This window comes from Hypomesus transpacificus, chromosome 9 (genome assembly GCF_021917145.1).
Source record: "Hypomesus transpacificus isolate Combined female chromosome 9, fHypTra1, whole genome shotgun sequence".
NCBI classification, from domain to species: Eukaryota; Metazoa; Chordata; class Actinopteri; order Osmeriformes; family Osmeridae; genus Hypomesus; species Hypomesus transpacificus.
The window spans coordinates 20303707-20331536 of record NC_061068.1 but is presented as its reverse complement, the minus strand read 5'-3'; the positions used below and the strand labels follow the sequence as shown (position 1 = coordinate 20331536).

Below are 27830 nucleotides of genomic sequence, written 5' to 3'. Positions count from 1 at the left end.
TTAAATATGAAATCAGGGAATGTGAAACATGAATGTGGATGACAGAATTGATCTACTGTTTTATAAACGGATTAATGATTCAGCATTCTAGACCTCTCCAACAATGTTCATTAGAAAAAGATCGACATTTATCCACTAGATGTCGCTGCGATGCAATGGAGTGACGGGACATGCCAGGTCTGGGAATTTGCTGCTTCCCATTCCTCCTGCTGCAGACACACAACATGGCGGACTAGAAGAGGCAGACGACACGCCCGGATACAGTGAATAAACGGTGGGATTTACGTCCCCATCTGCCTTAAGGAAGACGGAGAGACACTACTTTCTTGGGACAACTTTTGGGAAATTTAAGGAATTTTGAAGAAACGTTCTAGACACCTGTTTACATACTGGCTTGCAAGCTCTTACCTTCCCAGTTTGGCTGTGTGTGTACCAGATAATTCCTATCACCCAGGCCCCCCACCCCAAACACGCTCTTGCTTCCTGGGGTGTGGAGACTGGGGCCGGGGTTAAAACGTGGAAAAGGGAAAACATTATATTACTTTTGTAAGCGAAACTGGAGTCCCGGTGAGTATATATTTGTTCTGTGTTTAGTTGTCACTTGTTATAATGTTGCGTGTTTTCTCTTGGTATTGTCGCCCAAGCACTTTCTTGTCCCGCATGTCTTTGCAAAGCCGTGGCGATTATTGTAGAAGATGAAATTATTATGTTGAAGATTACATAACTGTCATAAAATAACTTTCCATAACGTCTGTAGCGACCCGAACAAAATAGAAGTAGCTTGGAGGCAGGGAGGGATATTTGGGTGGGAGGAAGGGGGGGGGGGGGGGGGGGGGTCGGGCGAGAAAGGGGCGAAGGAACTGTGCCACAGCATATCTTTATCAGAGGTCAGCCCCGGTACTGTGTTCTGTGAACGCAAACATCGCAACAATGTAAAGCGAAAAAACTAAAGGGGTCCAGTGCGTTCTAACCCAACTGAAAACTACATATTGATCAAAGCTTTGTTGCTACACGTTTCGAAAGGGTGGGGAGTGCGGGTTTGCGTGGGACTCCAGCCCCGGAATTAGGTCGTCTGATACAACCCATGCCCCATCAAATCACAACAGATGTCTTCTCCTTCAAGCACGTTCAGTACATAATCTTTACACCCTTTCACGTATTCTCTCACGCTCTTTGGCTTTCTCCAGGTATTACTTCTGACTGGAAAGAAATAGTCAGTCTAGCCAATATCGAACTTTTGATCTGAAACTTACCTAATCAGGACCTATGGATTTCAACAGGTTTATGTAATTATGGATTGATCTGTTTGTGTTGACTTTAAGAGAAGAAAGAAAGATTTGTTCATTTAGTTGTTGGTTGCTATGTTTAAACTTCAGTGAAGTCAGTGGCTTTGATATTTAATTTCATTATCCTAAACTGTTAACAGTTAACTACTGCTTTCTATTCAATAGTAGGCCTAGACACTCGCCTAGACTTTGTGTGTGTGTGTGTGTGTGTGTGTGTGAGAGAGAGAGAGAAAGGGTATCAAGAAACAAACTTAAACACTGCAAGAAAAGCTAAGCATCTTACTGAACATTGAATCATTGTTAAACTCTACCGGGAGGTGGTATGATGCAAAGGTAAACCACCTAAATAGAAAACAATAGTCCCCTGTTTTCAGTAGAGTTTCCGAAAGTGGCACTTTCTAATAATAGGCCTAGGTTGTTTTTCAGAGCATCAGTTTCTGCATCTAAGCTTTTGAGTAAAGTGCACTCTGAAACGCTTTCCCTTTCCCTTGGGGATACATTCAAACTTCAATAAAATGAAGGAACACAAACACACATACGTACACACCTATTTGCTGTGTAGGCCATAAGAATGCAAAAGTATAGCGTATTGACTGTAACATGGGTAACATCCTCTTGTCTAAATCAATTTAAAAAAAAAAATTGTCAAAGGAATGATCGTCACAAAGACAAATTTCTGCAAATGTCATGAATTAAAGGGCTTGGAAAGAAACCATGCATGTATGGCGAAGGCTAGCATGTCATTTCTAAAGCGAGCGGTGCTGCGTCTGTTTCCGCCTGGAGCTTGACTTGTCATGTCTGGAGCGCTTCAGTGAACTGTTACAATGGTCTCCAACTCACTTAGCTATGTCTGTGCTGCTCCCGAATCCCGTTTCCCCCCCCACTGAGCTCGGCTTGTCATGTCTGAACTACCCGAGTGCACAGCTGAGACTGCTTCTATCTGACAATGACTCACCAGATCTAGACTGGCCAAGCTTCTTGGCAGGCCTGCCCTGACCTTGACTTGTCATGCCTGGACTTGTCACTGCTCCCAATAAACTCTGTCAAGACACCTCAAGACATCCATTGCAACAGCTGGAGTTTGGTGTCAATAAGAAACATTATGCTGTTTGCACACCATGGCCAGCTTGTGTATATTTGAATGGGTTGGATAGTAAGGTCTGTAGTTTAACTCACATTATTGCAGTAGCAATTAATATGGTAGGCAAAGTGATTTGGGGAAAATAACCTTAATGTCACATAGCCTAATAGATAACCAAGATGAAGCTAGACCCATTAGCTTTAAATTCCAAGTAAATCCTTTTAAACCAGCGACTGGATGTAGTGCGTTTGGGATTGTTTCTGGTGAGCAACCAGCTTTTCATGAAGGGAAATGGATTTGATATTTTATGTGTGGTAGGTTTCCCATCTCCCTTCTGGTATTAGCCTATTTTCCAACCCTAGATGATAGGATGTGCCCATGTTTGGGTCTGTGGGTGCATTAAACTTCAGTTGAAATGTCTTATGGGTACCCCAAATTGCCACGGCTTATAAACTGTTTGTGTGGTGGAGAATTGGACATTGCCGGGTTGGGAGGATGTGTTTCCAAAAAAGAAAGTATGATCCTGATGTGTTTGTGCTGCATTTCCGAATCAACCAATCGGCATCAGATGAGGAACTGCTGGCAGCTACGGGAGTGGTTGAATTTAGCCCGTGATGGATGGAGATAGTTCATCAAATCGGCTGCAAGGATTTTCTGGAAGTGCCTGCCCTTTCCAAACAGTTTCCCAGATGGCTATGTGTAACAAACAATCAAGCAAGTCAGGTTGGCTGCACTTACCTTGCATCTAGCAATGAGTAATCCCCCTACTTCATATTTAAAAAGTGGGAACATGTTTATTATAAAAATGATCTTAATGGGTGTGAGATGATTGTATAGTTTTTTTCAGTTGTGTTGTTTCTGTCTTTTTCTGTCATGCCTGACTAATAAGCTACAGTCAGTCAACTGAACGGATCAAGGTACTTGATCTAATTATACAAGCCTAGATAGAATCTTCTTTTTTCCTTTCACTTCCCACCAAAGATGCAGGCTCATGTCCAGGCTAGCTTGTGAGCAATTTCAACACAATTCAGCCAATCCGTAGGGTTCAGGGGGTGTTTGCCAGTCACTTGATCTCATGGAATTCTCAGGGAGAAACTGCAAAATGATCAGTATCAATGATTTTAGAATGCTCATTGACCGAATGTCTGATGCAGAATTTAGGCTAGATTGTCTCCGCTCTTAACTGCTATCTTATTTTCAAGCCTGCCACTAGCTGAAGGCCTTTCATTTGCTTCAGACCTAAATTGTCTCATTAGAACTTTAAATAGGCTCCAAGTGTTTCATATTGTCATTTGGTGCCTCCTATCATGTACTTGAAAGAATACCAAGACAGTTCTAGGACAGCCTAAACCTGACTGACACACTTGGACTTCAGCAATGGGTTCTTCTTGTGTCTTTTCCATCCATTACTTCAGATATTGAGGATATGTGGCCAGGCTCTGTTGTACAATGCCCATAAGAGCAAAGCCAGAGTTAGTTTTTTCCATGGAACGTCCTTGTATCAAGCCTCTAGTGGCCTCTCAACCCCACCTTAGATTAGTCTACATACACTGATGTCACATGGTGTAGAGGAGAGCTGTGCAATATGGCCGAAATACCATACAATGATTATTTCAATGGATATTGCCATTTTAATTGCAGTTATGATTTGGTTTGTCCCATTTCAATGTTTCTAGCACACATTCCGTTCTCTTGTCTGTCTATACAATTGGAAATTATTTTTTTTTTTAGAGTGGTATCTTGGTATTAAAAAGAAATTACAAAGATGTACCTTGTTTTGGAAAAAAGGTAGCTTGATTTGCGTAAGTCAGATGTAGTAACAAGCGACAAAAACAAAGGATCATTAACAGGTGTAATCATTTGATCGTTGATTCTGTGTCAATTACATGAACCCAAATTGTTGCCTATTGCTGATTTAAGATGGCTCAAATCCCAATTTCAGTATGAATACGATTAATTACACAGTCCATGTAGCCTACGCCAGCACAACAGTCCCTACAAAGAAGTTTTGATTTAGGATGGGCTAGGTTTGGGTCTCTTGTTGTATACAGGAAGATGATTAAATGATTCCACCATCTTCAGATCAGATTCTGATCTGAAGATGATGGAATGAGAGAAGAAGGATAGTGACTGAAGATACAGGCACTTTGGAAATTCCTCTTGTGCAATTGTTGAGTAGGACTACAGTGATATGCAGGACGGCATATGTGTGCTTTCTAGTTTGCCAGTAAGGGACCCAGCAATCCAAACTGTGTTTAAATTACTAGAGAAGTGAGTGTGGGTTTTTAAGCAAGCCCATGGCGGCCCCACCGCCACACTCCGGGTCAGAGCGGCTTTTGGGCAAGGCCACTGTTAGTGTTGCCACATCCTCTAACTCCGTATGATGTGGGCTGACCGTAAAGGCCCCTTGCACGCTCTGTGAGAAAACCCCACAACAAAGCAGGGCACAGACTACACAGCTTGCCTGACTCACTCAAGTTCACTCCCAGAGACAGAAAAATGTCTTGGGCCATAAAAGCCTGGCATGTTTTGACCACCAGGAGCTGTCCACACATGCAGCTGACAGACAGGGAGACATGTTATGCATGTTTAGCCACGGTGCCAATCCTGGATCCCTCCCTCACTTTTCATAAGCATACATGGTTATGAATGAGGCTGAAGTTAACACAAACCACACTAGGAAGAGTAGTAGCCCCTGAAAAGGAAAGTCCAATGGATTGTGGTCGATGTATGCGGCATTGAGGAGGTATAATCTGTGGTCTGTTTTCGGGGGAAGAGCCCTCGTGGCCCTGGTGAAGGCCTATTACAGCCTGTGATGAAGAGAGTAATTCAAAGTATGGCTGTCACACAAGACCCACCCAAGGGCACAGTCAGAGTATTAATATGCCATGAATGGAGGACAGACAGACTGCCATTATCTCTCAATGGGGCAGTGTGCCCTGCAGTCAGCAAGGCAGACTCCCCCCAAGACTACCCCTCCGATACAGTTGCTGAATCATCCACCCCACCAGACTCCCAGTACTTTCTTGTCTTGCTTTTGTCAAAGCATCGAGGCCATTGAGCTTTTTCTAATCAATGAGGTTCCAGGCACACTAATGTTGTTAGTCTAAACCTACCCACCACAGACAAGATGAGTAGGCTGGTGATGGAACACGCTATCTCTCTCCCCTTGACTTCCTGTAATATGGTATGGTTCCGCCGAGCCTTATGTTTGTAATACTAAGGGACTAGATCCATTCAAAGTTCTGTAGCACAGTGTAGCAAATCCATTCTATGAAGGCAGTAAGTTACAGTTCTTTGTAAAGTGAGCATAGTAATGTGATTCAGTACCATGATGCTACTGGGACTGCTAAGAGATTAACAAAATGGCAGTAAGGAAGTTCTGCATGCTGTATGGTTTAAGTTTGGCATGGAGATGGACTTGGCAGATGGCACCTCCACATGTCCTCCTTGATACTGGCCAGCTTTAAGTGGATACAGTTCAAATGCTATGGGAGCATGAGTCCTGTGTCCACTCTGAAATGTCACACTAATTAGGCCAACACTTGGCCACAGGCAGAGGAACAATGTATTCATTAGTCACGCCGGATTCAACACGCACAACATATGTATGAGGGCCTACGCAAAGTCAATGGAACTGGATTAGAGCACTGACACTGAACGGGTCAGCTTCTAGACTGAACGGGTTGCCTGTTTTGTGTGAAAATAGGGTTTTAGATTGGTCTCTGCCAAAGGGATATCCTTGGCACATTTTGAAGGTCCAAATAGGTTGGATTCATTCGTTCTTGTAAGGATTTGCGGCATAGAGTTCTGTTTGTTGTTGTTTTTTTGCAGAGGAGGGGACCTTCTTGCTGTGCTGCTACAGAGTGTCTTTGTTATAAGTTATAATATCGCTTAATTGGTGTAGGTTATTTAATTGGGTGTGGTGGGATAGTTTTGGCACTTGAACTGGGCACATCCTGGAAGGAAAGGAGCAGAGAGGCTTGATAACCATCAGTCTATGGTAGGTACATTTCAGATGTCTGGAAAGTTTGGTACATACCAACCCAACAGTCTGAATAAGCATACAGGTGATCGACAGTTTTCTCACTGGATCTATGGTTGGATAGTCGTCTATGATGAATCTTTCAGAATAAAGGTGTTTGCCAGATGGGTTGTCCAACTACTCTCTTTGGTGTATTTGTCTCCCAAGATGGCTCTTTTTGATTAGTAATTCTTTTTTTTTTGTACTCAAGCAGATTTCACATTGCCACCTTGTCCTAATGTATCCTGCTGCCTAGCCCAGTCATGAAACAACCTTACATTTGGACGACATCTTTCTAGAATTGTTTTTGGTAGGGGTTTCTGGAAGTGTATGACATAAAGCATCATACAGAACCAGGTCATTTGTTCAAAGATGGTTACAGATACAGTAGCCTGGGTACCAGACAATTGCGAGGTCATGTTTATTTGCTCTTGCAGATAGGTCTGGCCACCCTCCTATTCAAACAGATTTTGCTCTGGCATGAAAAGTGACATCACAACTGTTTATCTAGAATGGGACGGGTTTGATACAATGACAATACAGAAAAGCGCCGATGAAGCATCTTTGTAAGCAACCAAGATGACTTTTTGTTGCTCTGATTGGTTGTTTCTATCCAATTGCATCCCAGAGGCATTTTGGTCTGTGCCCATTAAGAACACTTCATGGAAATCGAAAATGGAACTGAGATGTTTCAGATGAATACGCATTAGCGAATTGGTCTATGACGATGCCAGGTGAGGCATACAGCATGTATTCTACAGTATGCATGATTATGATAGTTGTCAGAACCCAGGTAAGCAATGTTAAGCCCTGGGGAGCCTCAAATGTGCATTGTTTTCTGGAAACATTCTGAATAACTGTAACTAACCTAAAGGTCCAAGGGGATAACATGGAGATTGTGTTTGTGTTGTAATTGTGAGTACAGAACCAAATCTGTAGATTAAGATCTAGCAGTAAGACAGGAACTTGCAGCATGTTCTAATTCCTTTGTCCCTTCTAGAAGGAGAATATCTTGATTGGCCACGGCTGTCAACAAAGCTTTTGTAACAGGAAACCATTTTTAAGCAAGAGGGGGAGAACTTCTCTCGCAGCGTCCACTGCTCATGGCAAAGAGCATATGTCTGGCAACCAGGAAAATCTTTTTTTATGAGAAGATGTGATTTGTAGAACCCAGTGCCTAGATCTAGTCGCCCATCACCATCCAGCAGTATTCAAATAAATCACTAGTAAATTACCTGCTTGATGTGTATTCAGTATTTATCACGTGATCCTTTCCATATTGTCAAATGATAGATTTGGGAGTGCATAAGGCCAACCTACATACCCCATTTACAAATACACTTTCTTTCACCCATTTATGCTATTTTAAGTGCCATTGGGGGGGGGGGGGGGTGGGAGAAGGGGGCGCATCACTCCAGAGAATGTGGTAACAGGACAGCACTTGTGCTTAGTGTAGTAGGCTTGAGCTGGGAACACTTATCATCACACACACAGAGAAAAGGTTAGGGCCTGCTCAGAGGGTAGAAACACATTCAAGTTGGTCTCAAAAGACAGACGCACCCTGACCTACTGATCGAGCTGCTGACTTCCGTTTGAAAAGCATTCCTGTCAGCGCTTGCACTTTGGGACGTCACACTGCTAGACCCCATGCAGAGTGACAGCTAATCTATAATGTGACAATGAGTCATGCAATAAAAAAGGTCGTTCAGAAATGCTCTGAATGACACAAAACTGATTTCACATCAGTTTTGATTTTACAAAATCACAATTGAAACTAAGTTAAAGCTACATTGGGCAACATTTTGTACAATTTGTAGACTGGTACCTTTTGTACCAAACTTTGGGGTCGCTAACTCCCTATTCATTATTGATGTAATGGCTACCGGCTATTAGGTTTGAGTTATTTGTTTTAATGGGGTTTGGTCCTCTTGTGGTTGGATGAGATTTTAGGCGTTGCATTGAAAGGGGTCAAAGATCAGGGGGTTGCCCCTTTTTTGGAGTTTTTGGGTGGCTACCAGCTGTACTGGGCTAGACGACAAGGGCAGGAAAGGGCGAGCTCTCTGTTTTATGAGTTTCCTGGAGTCTGAATCAGCAGCAGAGATAGAGGCTGGAATCATCCCTGAAAATAACTTTGTCATGATGGAGCATTATGGTTCTGTTACCATGGCAGTTCTGGATTGCATTCATTCTGGTGTCTCGTTTCAAGGAGGTGGAACACAATTTGCAAGTAAGGAATGACATAAGGCACCAAATTTGATTGGATACCACAAAGATTGGCTGTGCTCTGGTTAATCGTTTTGGTGTGGCCTTGTGCTTAAACTGAAAACTCAGTTTTCAGTTATTAATCTGCTTCAAGTGCAAAGCAAAACAGATGCAAGACCACCATTTAATTTAGAACCCGTCATTCAGAGGTGACAAACTGCTCAAGTGCTTGCCCCCAAACTTCAGTGACTATAGATAATAAATATTCATGCAAATGATGGGAGGATATTCTGGCAAAAATAGGGATAGGCTACTTTTTGCTTTGTTGACTTGTCACTTTCAAGTGTCCAGGACCAGGACAATAGATAATTGGTCTTAGATGTGACTTAATCAGGGATACATAGTTTGGTGACCCTTTTCAAAAACATTTATATTTATTGTTTGTATCTTATTTTATTACCACAAGCTCTACACCGGCACAGTATTTGTTTTCAAGACCTAATTTTGCAAATCCCCTCTCATGTAATCTGTGAAATCCAGCAACTCTGTGTCTAATGTTACAGTGCCCTCGTGTCTGGGCTGCAGATTTTATAAAGAGAGCCAGAAGGCTTGGATTATCTCAGGGCCAGGACCACCAGATTAAGCCCGGAATTATCACAGCTCAGTCAGTGAGACAGCATCAAGGGACAGTGTAGGGGACCAAATGCTGACAGTCAGTCAACCCATCCTGCCATGCTCTCTATCCTCTTGGCCCTCAACTCACTCAACCCCATTTCAATAATGCTGTTAGTTAGAAACAAGGTCCAATTGTAATCCAGTCAATTCATAAATTAAAGTAGGACACTATTCCATTACAGCCTTAACAGCACAGGCATGTTTCTGAAAATTGAAGTGTTAATTTGTGTAAACTGAATGAGGAATGCAGAATTACTTGACATTGTAATTTAGATTCATGTTTCTGAAAATGCCTCTTTTCCCAGCAGAGCTGGCTCTCCAGTTTTCCTCCCAGCCCAAGATGGAATACATACACTAGGCCTTTTTCTGTTTCCTTGCAGTGTCCCAGAATAATGTCTATCATTTATTATTCATATTGTTACAGAGCACCACCTGGATACAAGAGATATGCATTGCTGTGAGGGGAGTTGCTGGGATTTTGCAGTGCCCGAGAGATTTTGCTCTGTTGGCTTTTTTGCAGACTTTTGTATTTATTATAGAATTTTGCTTTGGCGTGTGTTTTGTTACAACAAAACCTTATTTCAAATAATTAATAGGTTGAGACTTTTAGGGGAAACTTGAGGAATGAATTGATCGTGACAAGTTTGAATAAAAAGACAATATTAGAAGCAACAAAAAGCATACATCATCACAATTGGACATTTCTTTTTCTTCTAGGACCACACTGTGCGAATGAGTGATTGATGCCAATTTCGCACCTTAAGGTGAGAATAAACCTTGCTCAATATACTTTAAGATTATCACATTTTCTTCAAATACCCATTGCCATATTTGTCTAAACATAGTAATACATTTAGCGAAAATAAATAAATAAAACTGGGCTTGCTTAAATTGAATGGGATTACTGTCCAGAATCGAGCAAGTGGGATTAGGAATAGAGATTAAAGAACTGGATTATAATCCAGACATAATCTTGATAACTTCATCTATGACTGGGCAATATTTTGGTTGATTCTTATTAAAACTCTGTTTGTTCATGCAGGGCAGTATGGGTATGTGTCCCCTGCTCCTGCTGCTCAGTCTAGCCCTGGGGACCTCTGCCCAGGAACCTCCCTTCCCTACAGGTAAGACAGGGACATGTATCACAACAATATGGACTATGATGGTCTAAAAAGTAGGAGGCTGACATTTTATGTACAGCAATTTCTTGCTAAAGTTGAGCAAAGTACACCTGTAAAAGATCTGAGAAAAGATCATCTATGAGTTAGTACTGAACTTGAGTTTAACTTTTTCTATGAGGAGAGCATCAACTAAAAGGCTTGTGATGTTGTGGAACTGTAATTTGACTTTCTAAAAGCATAATATGTAGGGCATGTTGTGTGATGTGATGTGTCAGTTATGGTTGCTTCTTGATGGTGGGGTTTCATGGAAATGCAACCCTAATTTTAGGAATCTAAAGATAGCCAGAAGGACACCTTGCGTGAATGCTATGAGAGAAGGGATTTGGAATAAAAATGTTTTGTGTTTCTCCTTTACCCTCTTTTTTAAGGTCCAATCCATACTGCCAAACCAACAAATATTACTGCGGCCTCCCTCCTCAATTTTACGGTGGTAACGCCCCCTGTTGCACCAGCCACGACAATTGTCACAGCATCAACAGTTGCAACCACAACAACCACCACAACAATCGCCACCACAACAAACAATGAGGCTGTATTAACAGGGGGTCCTGCTGCCACCCCCGTGCCTGCTCCCCATCTTCCCCCTGCCCCAACCAAAGACCCTCTCGCCCCCCCGACCACAGTGCAGTCCCCAGCCTCAACAACCGTCGTCCAGGATGGGGGAGGCGGAGCATACAACGCAACCACACCTTCTGGTCCAGAAGGCACGTCGCCGTACACAGACATGGGTACAGATTTTCCCCTGGAGATGGAGACCTCCACTGAGACCACCGTGGAGCACACATCGGCCAACAGTAACAACATTCCAGGTGTGTGTGTGTGTGTGGTTGGTTGGTCACTCTGCTGGGTCGTTTGAATTAATGAAAAAGAAAAATATGAATGTCCATTGTCCACATTGCTACAACACGTGGTGCCGTTCTTCCGAGCTTTACTCGCAGGAAGCAGAGAGATTTGAATATGTAAACACGGTGCGCGGTGCCTGCTTTTTGTGCCTGTGTACCACTGAGTAATAGGATTAGCAAGCTGGGAAACGCAATGCATGGGTTGTCTCTGACATGTTGCCATTTCTGTCGAGACTTGGTGAGAACGATTTTCTTGTCTTTTCGTTCACAGGTGGCAACGAGACAGGTGAGACAGCCCTCAGTTGTGTGTAAACTAGTACAGAAATGACTGTCAGATCGAGATAGGACGGACTGGATACAAAACACCTAAAGGTAGACTCAGGGAAATGTTATCATTCTGTACCCTGGAGGGACTTCCTTTGATAGCAACAACATCATAGACTTAAGCTTAAAACTGGCTATTAATTACCCGATATATCCTCAATAGACCCTCTCGCTCTCATCGTAAACACAAGCTTCCCTGAAACCGCAAGTCTCTCAATTTTCAACCAACATATCATGCACCTTCTGAAGCACACCACCGTGCATGTCTTTCCTTATATCGCCGCCGGGGAGATGCAACAGATGTTGTCAGCAATCAGAGCAGCTGCTATATGTCAGTTATATAAGACTGTCCCCAATGTGTTAGTTAGCAAGAACTGCGTCGTCTTCCTCCTCCCCTCTATGGCTCCTCTGTTGCTATGCATTAGCCGGCGACCAGTCTTCTGCCATGTCAGCCTCTCTGTCCACCATTGTGGGGGATGCAATAGAATGTATACACTGTTCAACATAGAACATTGGATAGAGTGATTTACTCTATGAAGGGGTGTTGCGATGCAGCTGAACATTTTCTAAATGAATTGCTTGCATGCCAATTGGGGGTGGTAGATGTGATGAAACTATACTGGTCGACAGCTTTGAGTTTTGAGTGGAGTATATTGAGTAAATCAGTTCTCATTTATATGTACTTTGTATTTATGTATTTCTTTTATTAGCATTTCACTCCAGGGTTTATTGCTGCTTAGCTAGCTGCATCTTAATCTATCTTTAATTCAACACAACATGTCACTACCGGCGTGTGTTGAACGTCAAATTATACCCCTTTATATCAGAAGAAAAACAACTTGACTGACGTTTGTTTTGTTCTTGGACCCTATTTGAAAGCTGTTAGAATTCATCTTTTCTCTTCCTCCCTCTTAAATCCCTGATCTAATATCAATAGATTTGGAACAACTGTGTAGAAGAGACACTTGACTCATTTAATCACGTCAGTTCAGATACTGCCTGTAGGAACAGAAGGATGGATTTATTTCTAGAATATTCAAACAGGGCTCACTTTACAGTGCATATCAAATGTGTTGTGAGTAGGGTGAGGTCGAAAACAATATGCTTTTTAAGCATGTTCGTAGACTTGATATCCATTGTAATTATGCATGTCAGGAAAAATAACTCATGACTCTTCAGCATGTCTTGCATCAGATGCTATAAAAAAAAACAACGTAATTTTGTAAAATGTTCTATGTGGTCCAATTTTTGGGGGGAATTGGCCCATAAGTTAAATAGTGATGTATCTTTTTTGTGATTACACAGGACAGAGTGTTCACCCTAGTGATGCAGTTCTTTATTTCTGTGAACACATAACATATTAACAGAGACACCATGACATTAGACTTCTCATGACGATGGAAAAAAAACTTCTCAACCACTGTCACAGATTTACTTTGAGACCAGGCACATGTGCTTTTGCTGTTCTTAAAAAAAGTATTTGTCTCTTTCACTCCCTTTCCTTCTCTGTCTCTCTCTCTCCCTTTCTATCCCTCTATCTCTCATACACACACTCTTTCTCTCAGAACAAGAGCCCCCCTCTGATGAAATGCCCATCATCGCTGTGATGGTGGCCCTCTCCTCCCTGCTTGTCATAGTCTTCATCATCATCATCCTTTACATGCTGAGGTCAGAGTTATCACACATACACACACACACACAACCCTTCTGCCACACCGTACAAGAGCTAACCGGCAAACTCGAGTCATGTGGGTCTGTTAGTCAGAACAACAGAATGAGACCCATCCCATCGACATCTGTGATTCGATCTAGCTGAATCCATATTGTTGGATTTTTTGCAACAGACTCAGGACACGCAATTCTGTTCATATGATGCAGACTATCTGATTCAAGTGTTCATTTAAGTCTTGCTTTTGGTTAAATAAGTAGTCAGAAAGATATAAAATGTGATTGTTGTCGACATAATTTTTTTTTTTACTCTATAACAAAATATTCTAACGCTATGTAGCCAGTGTGTAATATCATACAGGTGAAATAGCAGGGGTTTTGGTTGTGTCTTTTTTGCGAATTAATTGTTCTTTGCAAATGAATTGCTAATTGGAGTGATACAACTCTTAATCTGGGATTTGGTCTTCGTTGCTAAACTGTCAGGTGTCGCCTAGCAGGGGGTTGTTCAGTCTCTAGTGCTGCTCAGCAGTTCACACGTGTGCTTCCTGTGTTGAGAAGTTTACAACACGGCATCTTCTGCCATTGTGCACTTGTGCAGCCTGGTCCTAAAGATGCCTTGCATGTTTTAGATGTGTCCCTGCTCCCACACGCCTGATTCCAATTCATGGATTGTTTTTGAAGCTCAACAGAAGCCTGACAACAACCCATTCATTTGAATCATGTGTGTTGGAAGAGGGAAACGTCAAAAAAAGCTGGGCAGGGGGTCCTTGAAGACCAGGGTTGCGAGAGGCTGCACTAGAGCAAATCCCAATAAAGTATGTTAACATGTGGTCACATATCTCAACACACACACACACGCAGTCAATCGATTGGTTCCTTCAAGCTGGAGACCTGTGGGGATGGCCCAGGGTGCTGCAGTTACCATGGCAATGACTGATTGTGATCTGGAGTGAGATTCCTGAAATATGTATTCATCCTAGTGTGTGTATGCAATGGGGTGATTGACAGGTTCAAGAAATACAAGCAAGCGGGCAGCCATTCCAATTCCTTCAGGCTGACCAATGGCAGATCAGATGAAACAGGTAAAATCATGTCTATTGCTGTATTGCGTATGCCGTTATACTTGTGTGTGGCAAGCATACGTGGAAGTCTATCATCTAATGTTGTATTCAGTCCACATCGGATGTGTACATTTGTGTACACACCTGGTTACATTTAAGTGGCCCAGGGTACAATTAGATGGACCTCACAATCTTGACCAATAACCTTGTCATCCACAAACTCCTGGGCCAAGGGTGTTAGTGTATTGTTTATTGGAATGACCTAAGATCCTTCTGCGTCTAGCGCTTTGTGCCTCAGTGGGAGTGTAATGCTACAGTGACATCAGGTGTTCATAGTGTGGTATGACAGTAAATGTTGAGAGTCTTGGAATGTGTTTTTTACAATCCCTAATACATTAGTTTTTTTGTTGATTTTTGTCTATTTTACTGGGTTTTGGTAGGTGAATTTAATATTGCTGCTTAGATTTTTTTGCTTCACAACAGTATAGGTCTCACTTTTTTTCTCTCCTTTTTTCTACTCGGTATCTCCACCTATCTTCCCTCCTGTTTCGATCCTCTCCTCCCTCGCTTCCTGCTTGCTGGCTCAGAGCTACAGAGTGTGCCGCTATTGGCCCGCTCTCCCAGTACAAACAGGAAGTATCCGCCCCTTCCTGTCGACAAGCTGGAGGAGGAGATGAATCGTCGCATGGCCGACGACAACAAGCTCTTCAGGGAGGAGTTCAATGTACGCCCAAGTACACTTAGTCCCCCTGTTTTGTTTTTTTCACTCTCACCCTCTCTTCCACACACATTTATCAGTTTTCTTTCTTTCTCATTTTCACACTCCCTCTCTTTCATCAGTCTTATCAAACATGCGCTCACTTACACACGCAGATGCTAACACAGTCGTTTGTAAACACATATACTCACAACCAATTGATCTATGCATTTGCATCGATATTACATCACTGCATTTCCCACCTTGTATATCACCTGTACTTAAGAAATGCATGACGGAACACGCACGTCATATCAAACGCCGTCCACAGCGCTGAGCTGGTGCAACCGGCTTGTCCCTTCGTGTCCCCCTAACACATCTCCCTCCATCTGTCCGTCCAGGCGCTGCCGGTGTGTCCCATCCAGGCTTCGTGCGACGCGGCCTCCAAGGAGGAGAACAAGGAGAAGAACCGCTACGTCAACATCCTGCCGTGTGAGTGACAAGGGGAAGAGAGGGGGGGAGGAGAGAGGGAGAGGTGGGGAGAAGGAGGAGAGAAAGAGGGAGGGGAAGAAAGAAATATGGAGGCAGGGAGAAAGGGGGGGGGGTGAAGAAAGGGGTGGGGAGAAGGAGGAGAGAAAGAGGGAGGGAAAGATGGAGGCAGGGGGAAAAGTAGGAGGGGAGAGAGAGGGGAAGGGAGAGGTAAAGGAAAAGGGGGAGCAGTATCATGCCGTTATCACATTATCATACAATGTATCATATACACTGTATCACAAGCATAAAGGTTGTGAAATTGTTCAAGTGGAGACTGGCACTGTATTTTAGGTTCAGTTCAAATTGCATTTTGTAGTGGAACTCTTCAAATGGTCCACTCCCATGCCAGTAAAATTGCATTAGGGTAGTTTCTATGATGTAAATGATAGCTTTGTATTATCTTTCAAGGGGTAAGGATAGTTTGAATACTTAATGATGGTTTTGTTTTGAGACTTGGCATATGTCAGTCTTTCCTTTTGTTTCCGTTGTTTCTCTATTTCTTACTCTGTCTCTGTCTCTCTTCCAGATGACCACTCCAGAGTGCATCTCCTGTCTCTGGAAGGAGTCCCAGACTCCGACTTCATCAATGCTTCTTTTATCAATGTAAGTGTGTTATGAGAACACGGTCCAGATTACAGCATTTCAATCCAAAGTGGTGGATAATAGACTCATGCACATTCCCTCCTTTTTTTGGTCGCCAGGGTTACCAGGAGAAGAATAAATTCATTGCTGCGCAAGGTAAGTACTGTACAGTTAGATCAGAGCATTCACTTGTCTTTTTTCTAGTTATCCAGTCATTTGAATTCTTGCTGGTTGACAGCTTTACTTCAAGTTTTTTCTCTCTCTCTCCCTCAGGACCAAAGGAGGAGACGGTAAACGACTTCTGGAGAATGATTTGGGAGCAGAACACGGCAACCATCGTCATGGTGACCAATCTGAAGGAGAGAAAAGAGGTAGAGAACAAAGAAGGGCAAAGATGGAAGGCGTCGATATGGCGCTAGATTTGACTGTGTGTGGGTGAAAGGTGCCACTCAAAGGTTCTGAAGCAAAGAAAAAAAAAAAAAGTGGTTAAGGCAAAACGACATGGAATCTCATTGTAGCTACTTTGGGGTCTTTATCAGACTATCCTTTCAAAACGAAAGTCTATTCTATAACTCTCCCCTCTCTCTTCCTCTCCTCTCCCCTCCCCACTCTCCCCCTCTATCCCGTTCCTCCCTCCCCCTCCTCCGTCCCCCAGTGTAAGTGTGCCCAGTACTGGCCGGACCAGGGCTGCTGGACCTACGGTAACATCCGTGTGTCAGTGGAGGACATGATGGTGCTGGTGGACTACACCATCCGCAAGTTCTGCATCCAGCAGGTGACCCACTGTTCCTCCCTCCTTCTCTCACTCCCTCCTTCCCTCTCTCTTACTCTTTCTCTGTTTGACCCACTCCCTCGTTTCCTCCCTCTCTGTCACTCTTTCCTTCCCTTTCTGCCTTTCTGAATCCAGCAGGTGACCCACTGTTCCTCCCTTTCTCTCCGTCCCTCTCTCTCTGCTTCTCTGACCCACTCCCTCGTTTCCCTCTTACGCTCTCCCTTTCGTTCTCCTTCTCTCTCTCCTTGCCTCTTTCAAGTTTCCTAACAAGGTTAACTTTGGAGTTGATTCTGTATGTATAATCCATAGTCATTACTGTCTCCCTCCCTCTAGGTGGGCGACGTGTCAGGTAAGAAGCCCCAGCGTCTGGTGACCCAGTTCCACTTCACCAGCTGGCCGGACTTTGGTGTGCCTTTCACACCCATAGGCATGCTCAAATTCCTCAAGAAGGTCAAGACCTGCAACCCGCAGTACGCTGGGCCCATAGTGGTGCATTGCAGGTGAGTGTGAACGTGTGTGTGTGTGTGTGAGGAAGAAGGAGAGAGACAGAGATAGATACTTACATATACACACCTGCAGGAAGTTATATTGGGTTAGGGTTTCAGGTTAAATGTGTAGGGTGTGCTACCTACAGGCAATTATATTGGGTTCGGTTTACGTGTTACCTGTGGGGACTAACACAGGGTTTTGATACAGCGGTTTGTGTCTTTTCTCGCTCTTCTCATTCCCCATGTCAGCGCGGGCGTGGGGAGGACGGGCACGTTTATAGTGATCGACGCCATGCTGGACATGATGAACACCGAGAGGAAAGTGGACGTGTTCGGCTTTGTCACCCGCATCCGGGCTCAGCGCTGCCAGATGGTGCAGACCGACGTGAGTGTGACTGATAACGACCTGAACAAGTTCAATAACTATAGGCTGTACATGCGTTTATAAACATGTGCAGCCTACGTGTTGGTTTCCATACTCAAAGTTGCTCCTTCACGTCCTCTGGTCATCCCTCTCCTTCCCATCTTGCCTCCACCCTCCCTCCCATCGCTCTCTCTCCTTCTTCCCCTCTTCCTTATCTCTCTCTCTTCATGTCTCTTTGGAATCTCACTCCATCCCTCCCTCCCATCTCCATCCCTCCCTTACATATCCCTCCCTCCCTGTCAACAGATGCAGTACGTGTTCATCTTCCAGGCCATGCTGGAGCACTACCTGTATGGGGATACAGAGCTGGAGGTCACTTCCCTGGAGTCCCATCTGGCTAAACTCTACGCCCCCTCACCAGGGGCCGGCTGTGGGGGGATGGAGTCAGAGTTTAAGGTGTGTGTGTATGTGAGTGTGTGTGGGTTTGTATGGGCGCTCGCATGTTTTCTGTTTTTTTCTTTTTTTTCTTTTCAAAGAATAAATTATGAATCTATACAAATATTTGAAAAAGTTGCCTGTATTGTTGCATGTTTCGTAATCTACTGATGAATCCCTCTTCCATTGTTTGACCCCGTGCAGAAACTGACCTCTATCAAGATCCAGAATGACAAGATGAGGACGGGAAACCTGCCTGCTAACATGAAGAAGAACAGAGTTCTACAGATTATCCCATGTGAGTGGGACAGTTACACGTGTGTGTGCGTGTGAATGTCATGGTTCTGTTTTGCAATGTATATTTCACATTTTCTATGCCATTGCAAATGTTTTATTTACAAATGTATTATTATTCATGCACTGTGTTCATGTACTCTTGATTTTTTTTTGTAGTACTATTTTCCTCACAGGAAAGGTTTTGCTAATTGTGTTCTCTAAATGCATCTTCACTCTTGACTGTAGATGAGTTCAACAGAGTTATTATCCCGGTCAAGAGGGGTGAGGAGAACACAGATTACGTCAACGCTTCCTTTATCGATGTGAGTGTGAAATACCTTTCATTTAATTGACTTTTTTTGCACTGCCATATTATTTCATGTCTACTTTTCTTCCCTGTTCTGTGTTACTTTCTATCTTCCCCTCTTTTTGGTTATCTTTTTTTCTATATACATACATTATACATACATTTTCTTTATTTAACAGATGCTTTTATCCAATGTGACATACCTATTTCTCCTCTCCCTCTACATACACAAAGTGTCAAAGAAAGGTGTCTGAGTGCACAATAAAAAAAAAAAAAAAAAAAAACATTGACTGGACTGTTTTGTGTGTGTATTTGTTATGGACCCCAGGGCTACCGTCAGAAGGACTCGTACATGGCCTGCCAGGGTCCGCTGCAGCACACCATTGAAGACTTCTGGAGGATGATCTGGGAGTGGAGGAGCTGCTCCATAGTCATGCTGACCGAGCTGGAGGAGAGAGGGCAGGTACGGAGGGTGGAGAGGCCCGACAATGACAGATGGAGAGGAGGATAGGAAAGGGGGAAGGTAGTGGGGGTGGGAGCAGGAGATGTATATTAGATGTATATTAGATGTATATTACACTAGCAGTAACAGTTAGTAACAAAGGTCCTAATTAAGTGGACTTTCCAGGACCGGGACTAAGTTGCAACATTGGACCAGCACATATTAAATACAATTTGAATGTAAATCACTTTCAAACATTTCAGTACAGCTGTCACAAAATTGGAACAATATGATTCCCAAAAAAATAAAATTACCTTATATATAAGATATACATATACAAACACCATATTTAAACTAGTGTGGGACAACCGTTATAAATTAAAGGACAATCCTATTCAGGATTCATCTGCAGCACACAACGCATTTGTTATACCATGTATGGTGAGGTGAGAGAGGGATAAGAGACAATAGGATGGACTGGAGGGAAAACACAGAGAGAGAGATCAATTACTGATGGTTGTAAAAGAGGGATAAGAAAGTGCTATAGCTAGACAGGGAGGGTAGTACGTCATCTCAGACCCAAGCATCTTACCATGTCTCTTTCTCTCTCCTCGCTCCCTCCTTCTGCCTCTCCCTCTCCATCTCTCCGTAGGAGAAGTGCGCCCAGTACTGGCCTAGCGACGGTGTGGTGGTGTACGGCGACATCTCCATCGAGCTGAAGAGAGAGGAGGAGAGTGAGAGCTACACCGTCAGAGACCTGCTGGTCACCAACAACAGAGTAAGGATGGCCATCTTGGAGCCACTGTGCTTCAAGCAGACATAGTTTACGAACATAGTTAGTTGTATGAATTATACTGTAGAAAATGACTTAAGGAATTAAATGAATATACTTGTCTTCAATGATTCATTATTTCCTTATTATTATATTAACCACATGTATTTAACAGATCTACATGCATATGTGGTGACTGTACATAAGTTAGTCATGCATAGTTGCTAAATATGGCTCCAATCAGCTAGGATGTGATTAAAATGTGACAAAATGTTAAAATGTTGGTCACAACATAAACCTGTTATTTGTTTCAACTGAATCTGTTCCATTAAAATAAAATGACTTAAAACCAATTTCTTCTATTAAGTCCCAGCCCTAAATTCTAGTAATGGTGCTGTAAGATTGTATTTTTAAACCTTTCTGCTTGTAGTACCATAGTTGTGCTGTAATTGAAGTTACCACGGTGATTTATAAGTGTGTTCTCATTCTCTTATCATTCCTCCCCACCCCTGAATCACCATTAATCTCTCACTCTCCTTCTCTGTCCATCTCTCTTACCATCTCTACCTTCACCTATCTCCCCATCTCTGTGTCCGACTGCAGGAGAATAAGGCCAGAGCGGTACGGCTGTTCCATTTCCATGGCTGGCCTGAGGTGGGCATCCCCACCGATGGCAAAGGCATGATCAACATCATTGCTGCCGTGCAGAAACAGCAACAACAGTCAGGCAATCACCCCATCACAGTGCACTGCAGGTAAACAAAATTCTATAATAATGGATTCGTCCTCGCTCTTTAGATCAATCAAGCTCTGTTACAGTAAGCTAATTTATGTAAACTAATTTATGAAATTGAACGTTTCAGCAGATTATGGGATGTTATAGTTAGGCATGAATTCAAAAGCAACAATTATGGGGATTCCATGTGGGCATTATCCTTTAAAGCTGCAAGGTAACATTATAAATACATTTAAATGAGAAACAGCGCTGCCAACTACCATGCCCTACCATACCAATACCCTTTCCTTCAGTTTAAGTTTGATTGACAGTGATTTGAGGAAGTAAGCCCAAGAGGAAGGAATATATAACCAGAAGAACTTCACAGAATGATAAAATGTCTCACTGCATTACAATCAACCTTGACGTCTTTGGTTGACAGTGAGAAAAGGTTAACTTTGATATCATTAGAAGTTTTGGAACAAGAATTAATCAAAAGGTTTGTTGCCTGTTACTGGCTCCATTAAACCCATCTGTGGAGCTAGATCGTGGGTGACATTTCAATCACAATCTGTCAGTTTGTAGCTTTCTGTAGGTACTAAATTGATGCCTGTGATTATGAAGCAACATTTATTTAATTCTGGGTGACATTTTGGCCAATATGCTCAAGGCAAGTATTGGTCTGCATTTGTGTAGTTGTACTTATAACATGTTTGATTTCTGAGCACTAATCTGTGTATGTGTGTTTCCTCCTCTGTGTGTGTGTGTGTGTCTGTGTATGTCTTTTTTCAGTGCCGGGGCAGGGCGGACGGGGACCTTCTGTGCCCTCAGCACGGTCCTAGAGCGGGTGAAGGCAGAGGGCATCCTGGATGTGTTCCAGACAGTGAAGAGCCTGAGGCTGCAGAGGCCGCACATGGTGCAGACACTGGTGAGAGACTGCTCACCAGCTTCACCTACTACATACACAACAAGGCGATCCTTTTCGATCCTCCATCTCAAGTGTTTTCATTAGGATTATGAATGTTGAATCTTTAAAAGGCTGGTTGTTCAATTGACAAATTTTCAGGATGGCAGTTTCAACTATTCTTTTATTTTATTTTAATACTCGTAAGTATAACATTTAGCATTTCAGACAAGGGACAAAAGCGCCCAAAACATAAATCTTTTATGGATCTATAAATGTCCATAGAAACAGAAGTCTGGGAGACAGGGTAAAACAGAGACAGCTGATGGTCGCAGAGTGGGCATGTTACAAATACGTGGTGTCGTCACAGACGTTCTGTAGGCGGTTGTTTGTATCGGTGCATTTCTACAGTTAGCTTAAATCAAACAAATGCACATAAATTTGATAAATAAATATAAACATTTAATCTCAACAGAGGCTGGCTATGCTTGAGTTGTTTCTCCGGATTATGTTGCTTTTAAGGCTTTTTTTGTGTTTAGGCTTAGGGGTGCAATATGTTTTGCCATTGCATAAATTAAATAATGTGCTTTTTATTTGTGTCTTGCTTTTTTTAAAGAAAAAAATCAGTTACAAAACTACAACTACAAAATATCAGGGCTCTCAGTCTAACCATTCACCGTAAAACCTTTGATAAAACTTGAGAGCCCTGAAAATATTCATTTACATTTTTGACATTTCAGCATACCAACAAAGCACAATATAACTTTATATGTATTTGGCCATCTTTGAGCCCTGACCTTTTAATAGCTTATATTAGCCTATAACTGAATTCTGAAAGAATGTACCGTACTATGTAGTTATTAAAGAGTGCAAAAAGGCGGATGAACCCACTACAAAGGATCATCCTAGACATTAACCTATTTGGCCTACTTCTTCAGTAGTTTGTTGACGGTCACTAAACATTTACATTGGCCAGGTGGCTAGTTGTAAATAAAGACCTATGGGTGCGGTGCTAAACCCCGGGTGAACGTGTAGTAAAGTCGGCAAGACGAATATCGAATGAATATCGAACTTCAAACCAACTTTACCACGGTAACTTTTTAGTATTTTTTGGGCACTTTTTCAATGCTTCCTCACTATCGACAAGTTTGTTGCATTTATAAAGCGTGCACGACTCACTGCACAATATCTGCTATTTTATTGTGTCATTAAAAACTTAATTGTTCGGTACAATGTATTTGGTCTTTTCACTTGTTCGGTTTGACACCGAAAGTGCTTTTTTTTAAATTATATATTCCGGGAATATTTAATGTAATTATAGCCTATATCTTTTTTGTAATTCTTTTAAGGGGGCCAGGAGGTTGTTTTGGGGGGGTGTGGGCCTTCCCTCCAAAACAATGGTAGGGGAAACATAAACCATCTCCGGTCACTGACTATAAATCTCTTACTCCCCACTTAGTGGACCACAATGTGTGCTATGTATATTTACATGTATGTAATTATTAACATAACTAAATGTTATCAATATAATGGAGAAAAAAAAAATGAAATTGTATTGGATGCTTAAGGGTAGGATTAACACATTTTAAATTGAACAATGATTAATTAAAATATCCACAAATTACATCATTGGTTAGAGAAGGACTCACCTAATCCACGAGAAAAAAAGCTATTGCCAATTTCCAATAAACCTCAACTTGAAGTACCTACCTTTTAGGCACTGTTTCACTAATTAACTGTTTCTGGTTTCTAATGACTAGCGTCAGTAGTTTAAGTGTACATTTTTGGCGCAGTTGCTTTCAGTAACCGGTTGTTTAAAAAGTCACTTTTACGCACTGCAGTTTAAGTAGCAGGTTCTAATTTTCATCTTCCTCTTTTGAACCCCTTTAGGAGCAGTATGAATTTTGCTACAAAGTGGTCCAGGAGTATATCGATGCCTTTTCTGACTACGCCAACTTCAAGTAGGGACCAACAGGAGAACGGACACCCATATGCCGTCACAAACACGCACCCAACAGAGAGAAGCAAACAAACTTTTCACGGCCTAGATGAGTGGACGGACTGCACTGAGGAAAAGGGAAACGGAAGTGTTAGTTGCAACAACGGCAGTGCAGTCATCAAGTATGAATATCAGAGATGCCTTCTTAAATATTTTGTAATATTGATCTTGTTAATACAGCCCTATTTGTTGCCCCCAACCTCAAAATGTATATATACTTTTCTTCTTTTTTTAAGCAGCTAAGTTCATTTTTAGGATGACATTTATAGTGTATTTTATTGGTATATATATAAATATAAATATATATGAACATCAACCCTGATGCTATAATGGCCTATGTTGAAAATCAAGAGTCGGGAAAACGGTGTTGGGGCTTTCTTTGTGGTGTTGCTATTTGTATTTTTTTAATTATTATTATTTTGCAGTTGTGACAGACACATGAAAGGCTGTTGGGTTCACCAGAGTCAAGCTGTAGCAGGTCAAAGCTAGTTTGTGAGCCTCAAATGAACGCATTTACAGAGCCTATCACAACTCTTGTTCTCTTCCATCTTATCACACACAGACACATACACGCACCACATGCTTATCTTGGAGTCTAAATGCAGGGGCAGCCACAACAGCTCAGTGAATTGCCTCAAATCCCCTTTAGAGTCACAAGAAGTCAAGGTTCAACAAAGGTGGATAATTTTAAAGTGTTGTCTGGATCTAGTTGTTCCTTTCACACTGCACTCCTGACCTGATGACACGAGTGCACAAGCATACCGCCCTAGCATCAACTCCTCTCAGGGCACAAACGTGTGTAAAAAGAAAAAACAAAGAAAAAAAAAACAAGGGAAATGTGAAATGTTCTATTCTTTTAAGACATGCTGATATCTGCAGATAACTTTCTGTATGTTGCTAAGTGTAATAATGTCTGCTAAATGCCATAAGCTACGTTGTTACTATTGCTATTTCCTTTGTGCCAAAGCCCATCCATTATGATCCTGTTGCAGTTTAATTCGAATCAGAATAAAACCAAATTCTGATTAAACTGCAACAGGATTCTCTCAGCTAAATCGTGAGTGAGTCTTAGATTTATGGATGGATTTGCTTTGTGTTTAAGGACACTATAATTACTGGTTATTTGCATAACCGGGCAACAAAATACTTTCAATTTTAGAGAGTGGTTATCTGTTAGTAAATTTCACATCAAAGAGAAATATCAGTAAAGCATTTTGGAAAATAATATAAATACTAAAGAATTGGTCAAATGCATTCTAATATCTTTCACAAAATTATCTTGAAATGTTGGTTTTGCTAAAACGTTATGGTCATGTACTGCAAAAGAGAATCATTCATGGATTCTCTTACAGTAATCATAAGCACTCTGGATACATTGGTATCAACATTTTCTTATCAGTTACTCCATTGTTGTTAAGGACCAATTATGATGTATTTTAAGTATTTTTCATATTTTAAATGAAAATTATAATACATGTTCACTCATTCCTTTTTTGGACTAGTTTTAGTATAGTATCAAAGTAAGTAAAGTAATAGTATCAAATAACCCATCTGCAGAACCCCTTTACCTTCTAGCTTCACCTTGTATTTTGATCGTCTGAATTACATTATCGACATAAGGACACCTTTACTGAAGAATGTTGTATTTCAATGCTGTCACTTTTGATATTGCTCAGACATTGAATACATTGTTACCTATTGTTAATGAAGCGTGCCATGAAATATTTTGCAGTGATTGTTTCTTTCACAAAAGTCTTCTTGCAGCATAAGGAAATCTTGGGTTAACCTGAAAGCATTCCTATGAGTATTCGTAACATTTTAAGATGTGATTGTAATGAAAGGTAAAATGTCGGCTACACAGTTTAGGTAACCTCCATTCTATCTCGGTCAAGGCAGGATATGACTGGAAATTGTGTATTCTCCTGACAATTTCCTGTTAAGTAATTTTATATCTGTCTATTTTATCCGTTGACTGAGATGAAATTGAACTGACCCCTATCCTGGTCTGTTGGACCAGTCTACTGTTTCCAACCGGTCTGATTGTAAAATGATTGTAACTGTGACGATAGTTGGGGATGGTGTCTCTGAGACATCTACATATTTGATGATATGAAGTAAGAAAAGTCGTGATCTGAGGGGGTCCAATTAGGTGAATAGTATTGTGTGAAGTTCCCAGTTCTCCATATATCTCTATGTTTTAGTATTTACAGCTATATAAGAGCCATGAAACCCAGGTAAAGCTTTACCTGAGGCTAGTCAACACCATAAGGACTAGATACTCCATCTATGTTGTAGTGGATGGCTATGGTTTGTTCTGGATTTTCCACAGTGTTGTTAAAAGTAGAAGTTCCAAATATCCAGCACTTGTGTATTTTTTTTAATCAAGAAAAAAAAATAGATTTGATGAGATCGATTTGCGCCTTGCACCAATTTGCAAAGAAGCCCTCAAAATGAGTAAGTCAATGAATATGTAACGCCAGACGAGTGTCTTGGCCTTAAAGAAATGAAGCGGCATTTCATTTAATTAACTCTCAAGCTAGGTCTATTGGTCACCATTTTAATGAAACATGATCCACCTTAACGGCCACACGTTTCAGTTCATCAGTTGAGCTGTTCTCATTTTGTCATAATTTCATGTTGGCACATCCTTCCAAAGCATCACAAGTGCCCATAGCTTACAGTTGACATTTTGTTTGGATTTGTTGTTTTCTTTAAATGGAGAACATCTAAGAACATTTGGTAATCAGTGCTGTGTCTGTGGAGCAATGGGAGTCTCAAGACAGTTGTTAGGATGTTTGTGTCAATCCTTTCTTCAATAATGTGGGTTTGTCAATGATTGTGTCTGTTTGGCAGATTGTTACCTTAGTTGTCTGTACCTTTGACCCCTAAGGAATGACACTGTGCCAACATCTAACCCCTGTTGATTCCAGGCTTCATGGTGGCAGAAAACAAAAAAAAGTGCCTCACAGTTAATTATTTTGGGAAGGAAGGAAGATTGTCAATCATTGTTAGCCTAATAGTCCTAGAGGTTCCATTCCCATTCATGCCAATGCAGGGTTCACTTTCAAATCAAAGTCCATTCCATAGATGGTTGTGTTCATCTTTCCTCCACTCCATCTCATTCCATTTCATTAGAAAGCCCTTGATTTATGTAGTCAAGTGTCATGTGACTCCTGTATTTTATCCACTGTTTGACCATACAGCCCTCTTTTATATAATGACAAATGAACCCTTAAAATCATTTCACCATTGCTTCATTGACCTATCATTACAAAGGGAAGCATGGTGTGTCTGAGCCCTTGTTCCATGCTCCCACTGGTTGCCATTCAATTTAACCCAAGCTACAGCCCCTAAGAGCATTTTGAATGTGTTGGGAGAGAAAGCTGTTTTGTGGTGGGGTTTCATAAAATTCAAGCTTATATGACGTTAAGCATATGTTTCCAGTTGAAAAAACAGTTCACCTCTAACCTGTTTTTCTCAACTTCCCTTTCTATCCCACATTTTCTCCTTCTCACTTTCCCCAGGAGATCTTTCATTGCCCAACTCTCATTTGTACATAATGTAAGGTTATTTATATTTCATTCCTGTCTGCTGCCTTGCTTTTTATTTTATTATCTCATTGTCTTAATTTTATTTTAAGAAAATGTATATTGAACTGTACTGGGACCATTTTGAAATGTACTAGATGTGCTTCCCTCTTGGTCATTTTAAATTTGGTATTGTCTTAAGAAATTCCTATTTGACTTAACATCTGTTTATTTTCTCGTTTGGTTATTCAAAATTTGAATATATGTATATATATAATTATATATATATGTTAAAATTATATATAATTATATAATGCCAAATGGCCTTTCTAAGCAAGATACAGTTCAAACTTAATAAAGCTTGAGATTTTATAATTGTGTGTGTGTATATAGTTGTGGTAGCATTTTCCTACATAATACGAATACCAAAATTGCAATCTGCACATCAGGTTGCACACCATCTTAAGTCACCACAATGTACCACACGCAACACTAATAAGGCTATTCTAAATCATGACTAATGGTAGTTTGTCTCATTACAGTTGAGCTCAGACAGGTCATGCACTCTTATTGGTTGTTTGTATGGGCTGGTGTCAATCAGTGTTTGAACCCTACCCTCATTCAAATATTCATGATGGTTTTAAACTCAATAGAATTAGAAAGCTAGAAATGTTT

General features: G+C 41.6%; 1 protein-coding gene across 2 annotated transcripts; it reads left to right on the top strand.

Moving 5' to 3' along the window:
- Window positions 1-212: 212 nt before the first annotated feature.
- On the top strand, window positions 213-27527 carry ptpra (protein tyrosine phosphatase receptor type A). Of its 2 annotated transcripts, XM_047024874.1 has the most exons (23): window positions 213-567; window positions 9986-10032; window positions 10311-10392; window positions 10818-11258; window positions 11563-11577; window positions 13181-13283; window positions 14292-14365; window positions 14932-15068; window positions 15443-15533; window positions 16099-16175; window positions 16274-16310; window positions 16428-16525; window positions 16810-16929; window positions 17260-17426; window positions 17664-17799; window positions 18085-18234; window positions 18418-18511; window positions 18736-18812; window positions 19125-19259; window positions 19891-20016; window positions 20614-20765; window positions 21518-21653; window positions 23520-27527. In XM_047024874.1, exons 2-23 carry the CDS (start codon window positions 10012-10014, stop codon window positions 23592-23594), a joined length of 2544 nt encoding a protein of 847 aa, XP_046880830.1. In that variant the 5' UTR covers window positions 213-567; window positions 9986-10011; the 3' UTR covers window positions 23595-27527. The 2 variants fall into 2 exon arrangements, with proteins under 2 accessions (XP_046880830.1, XP_046880832.1); XM_047024876.1 differs by lacking the exon at window positions 11563-11577.
- Window positions 27528-27830: the final 303 nt, after the last annotated feature.

Coding starts and splice junctions, on each gene's coding strand:
- ptpra (XM_047024874.1), top strand. CDS start 10,012: ATGCCAATTTCGCACCTTAAG. Junction 15,534..16,098: donor CTACGTCAACATCCTGCCGT/GTGAGTGACAAG, acceptor TCTCTCTTCCAG/ATGACCACTCCAGAGTGCAT. Junction 17,427..17,663: donor CCCATAGTGGTGCATTGCAG/GTGAGTGTGAAC, acceptor TCCCCATGTCAG/CGCGGGCGTGGGGAGGACGG.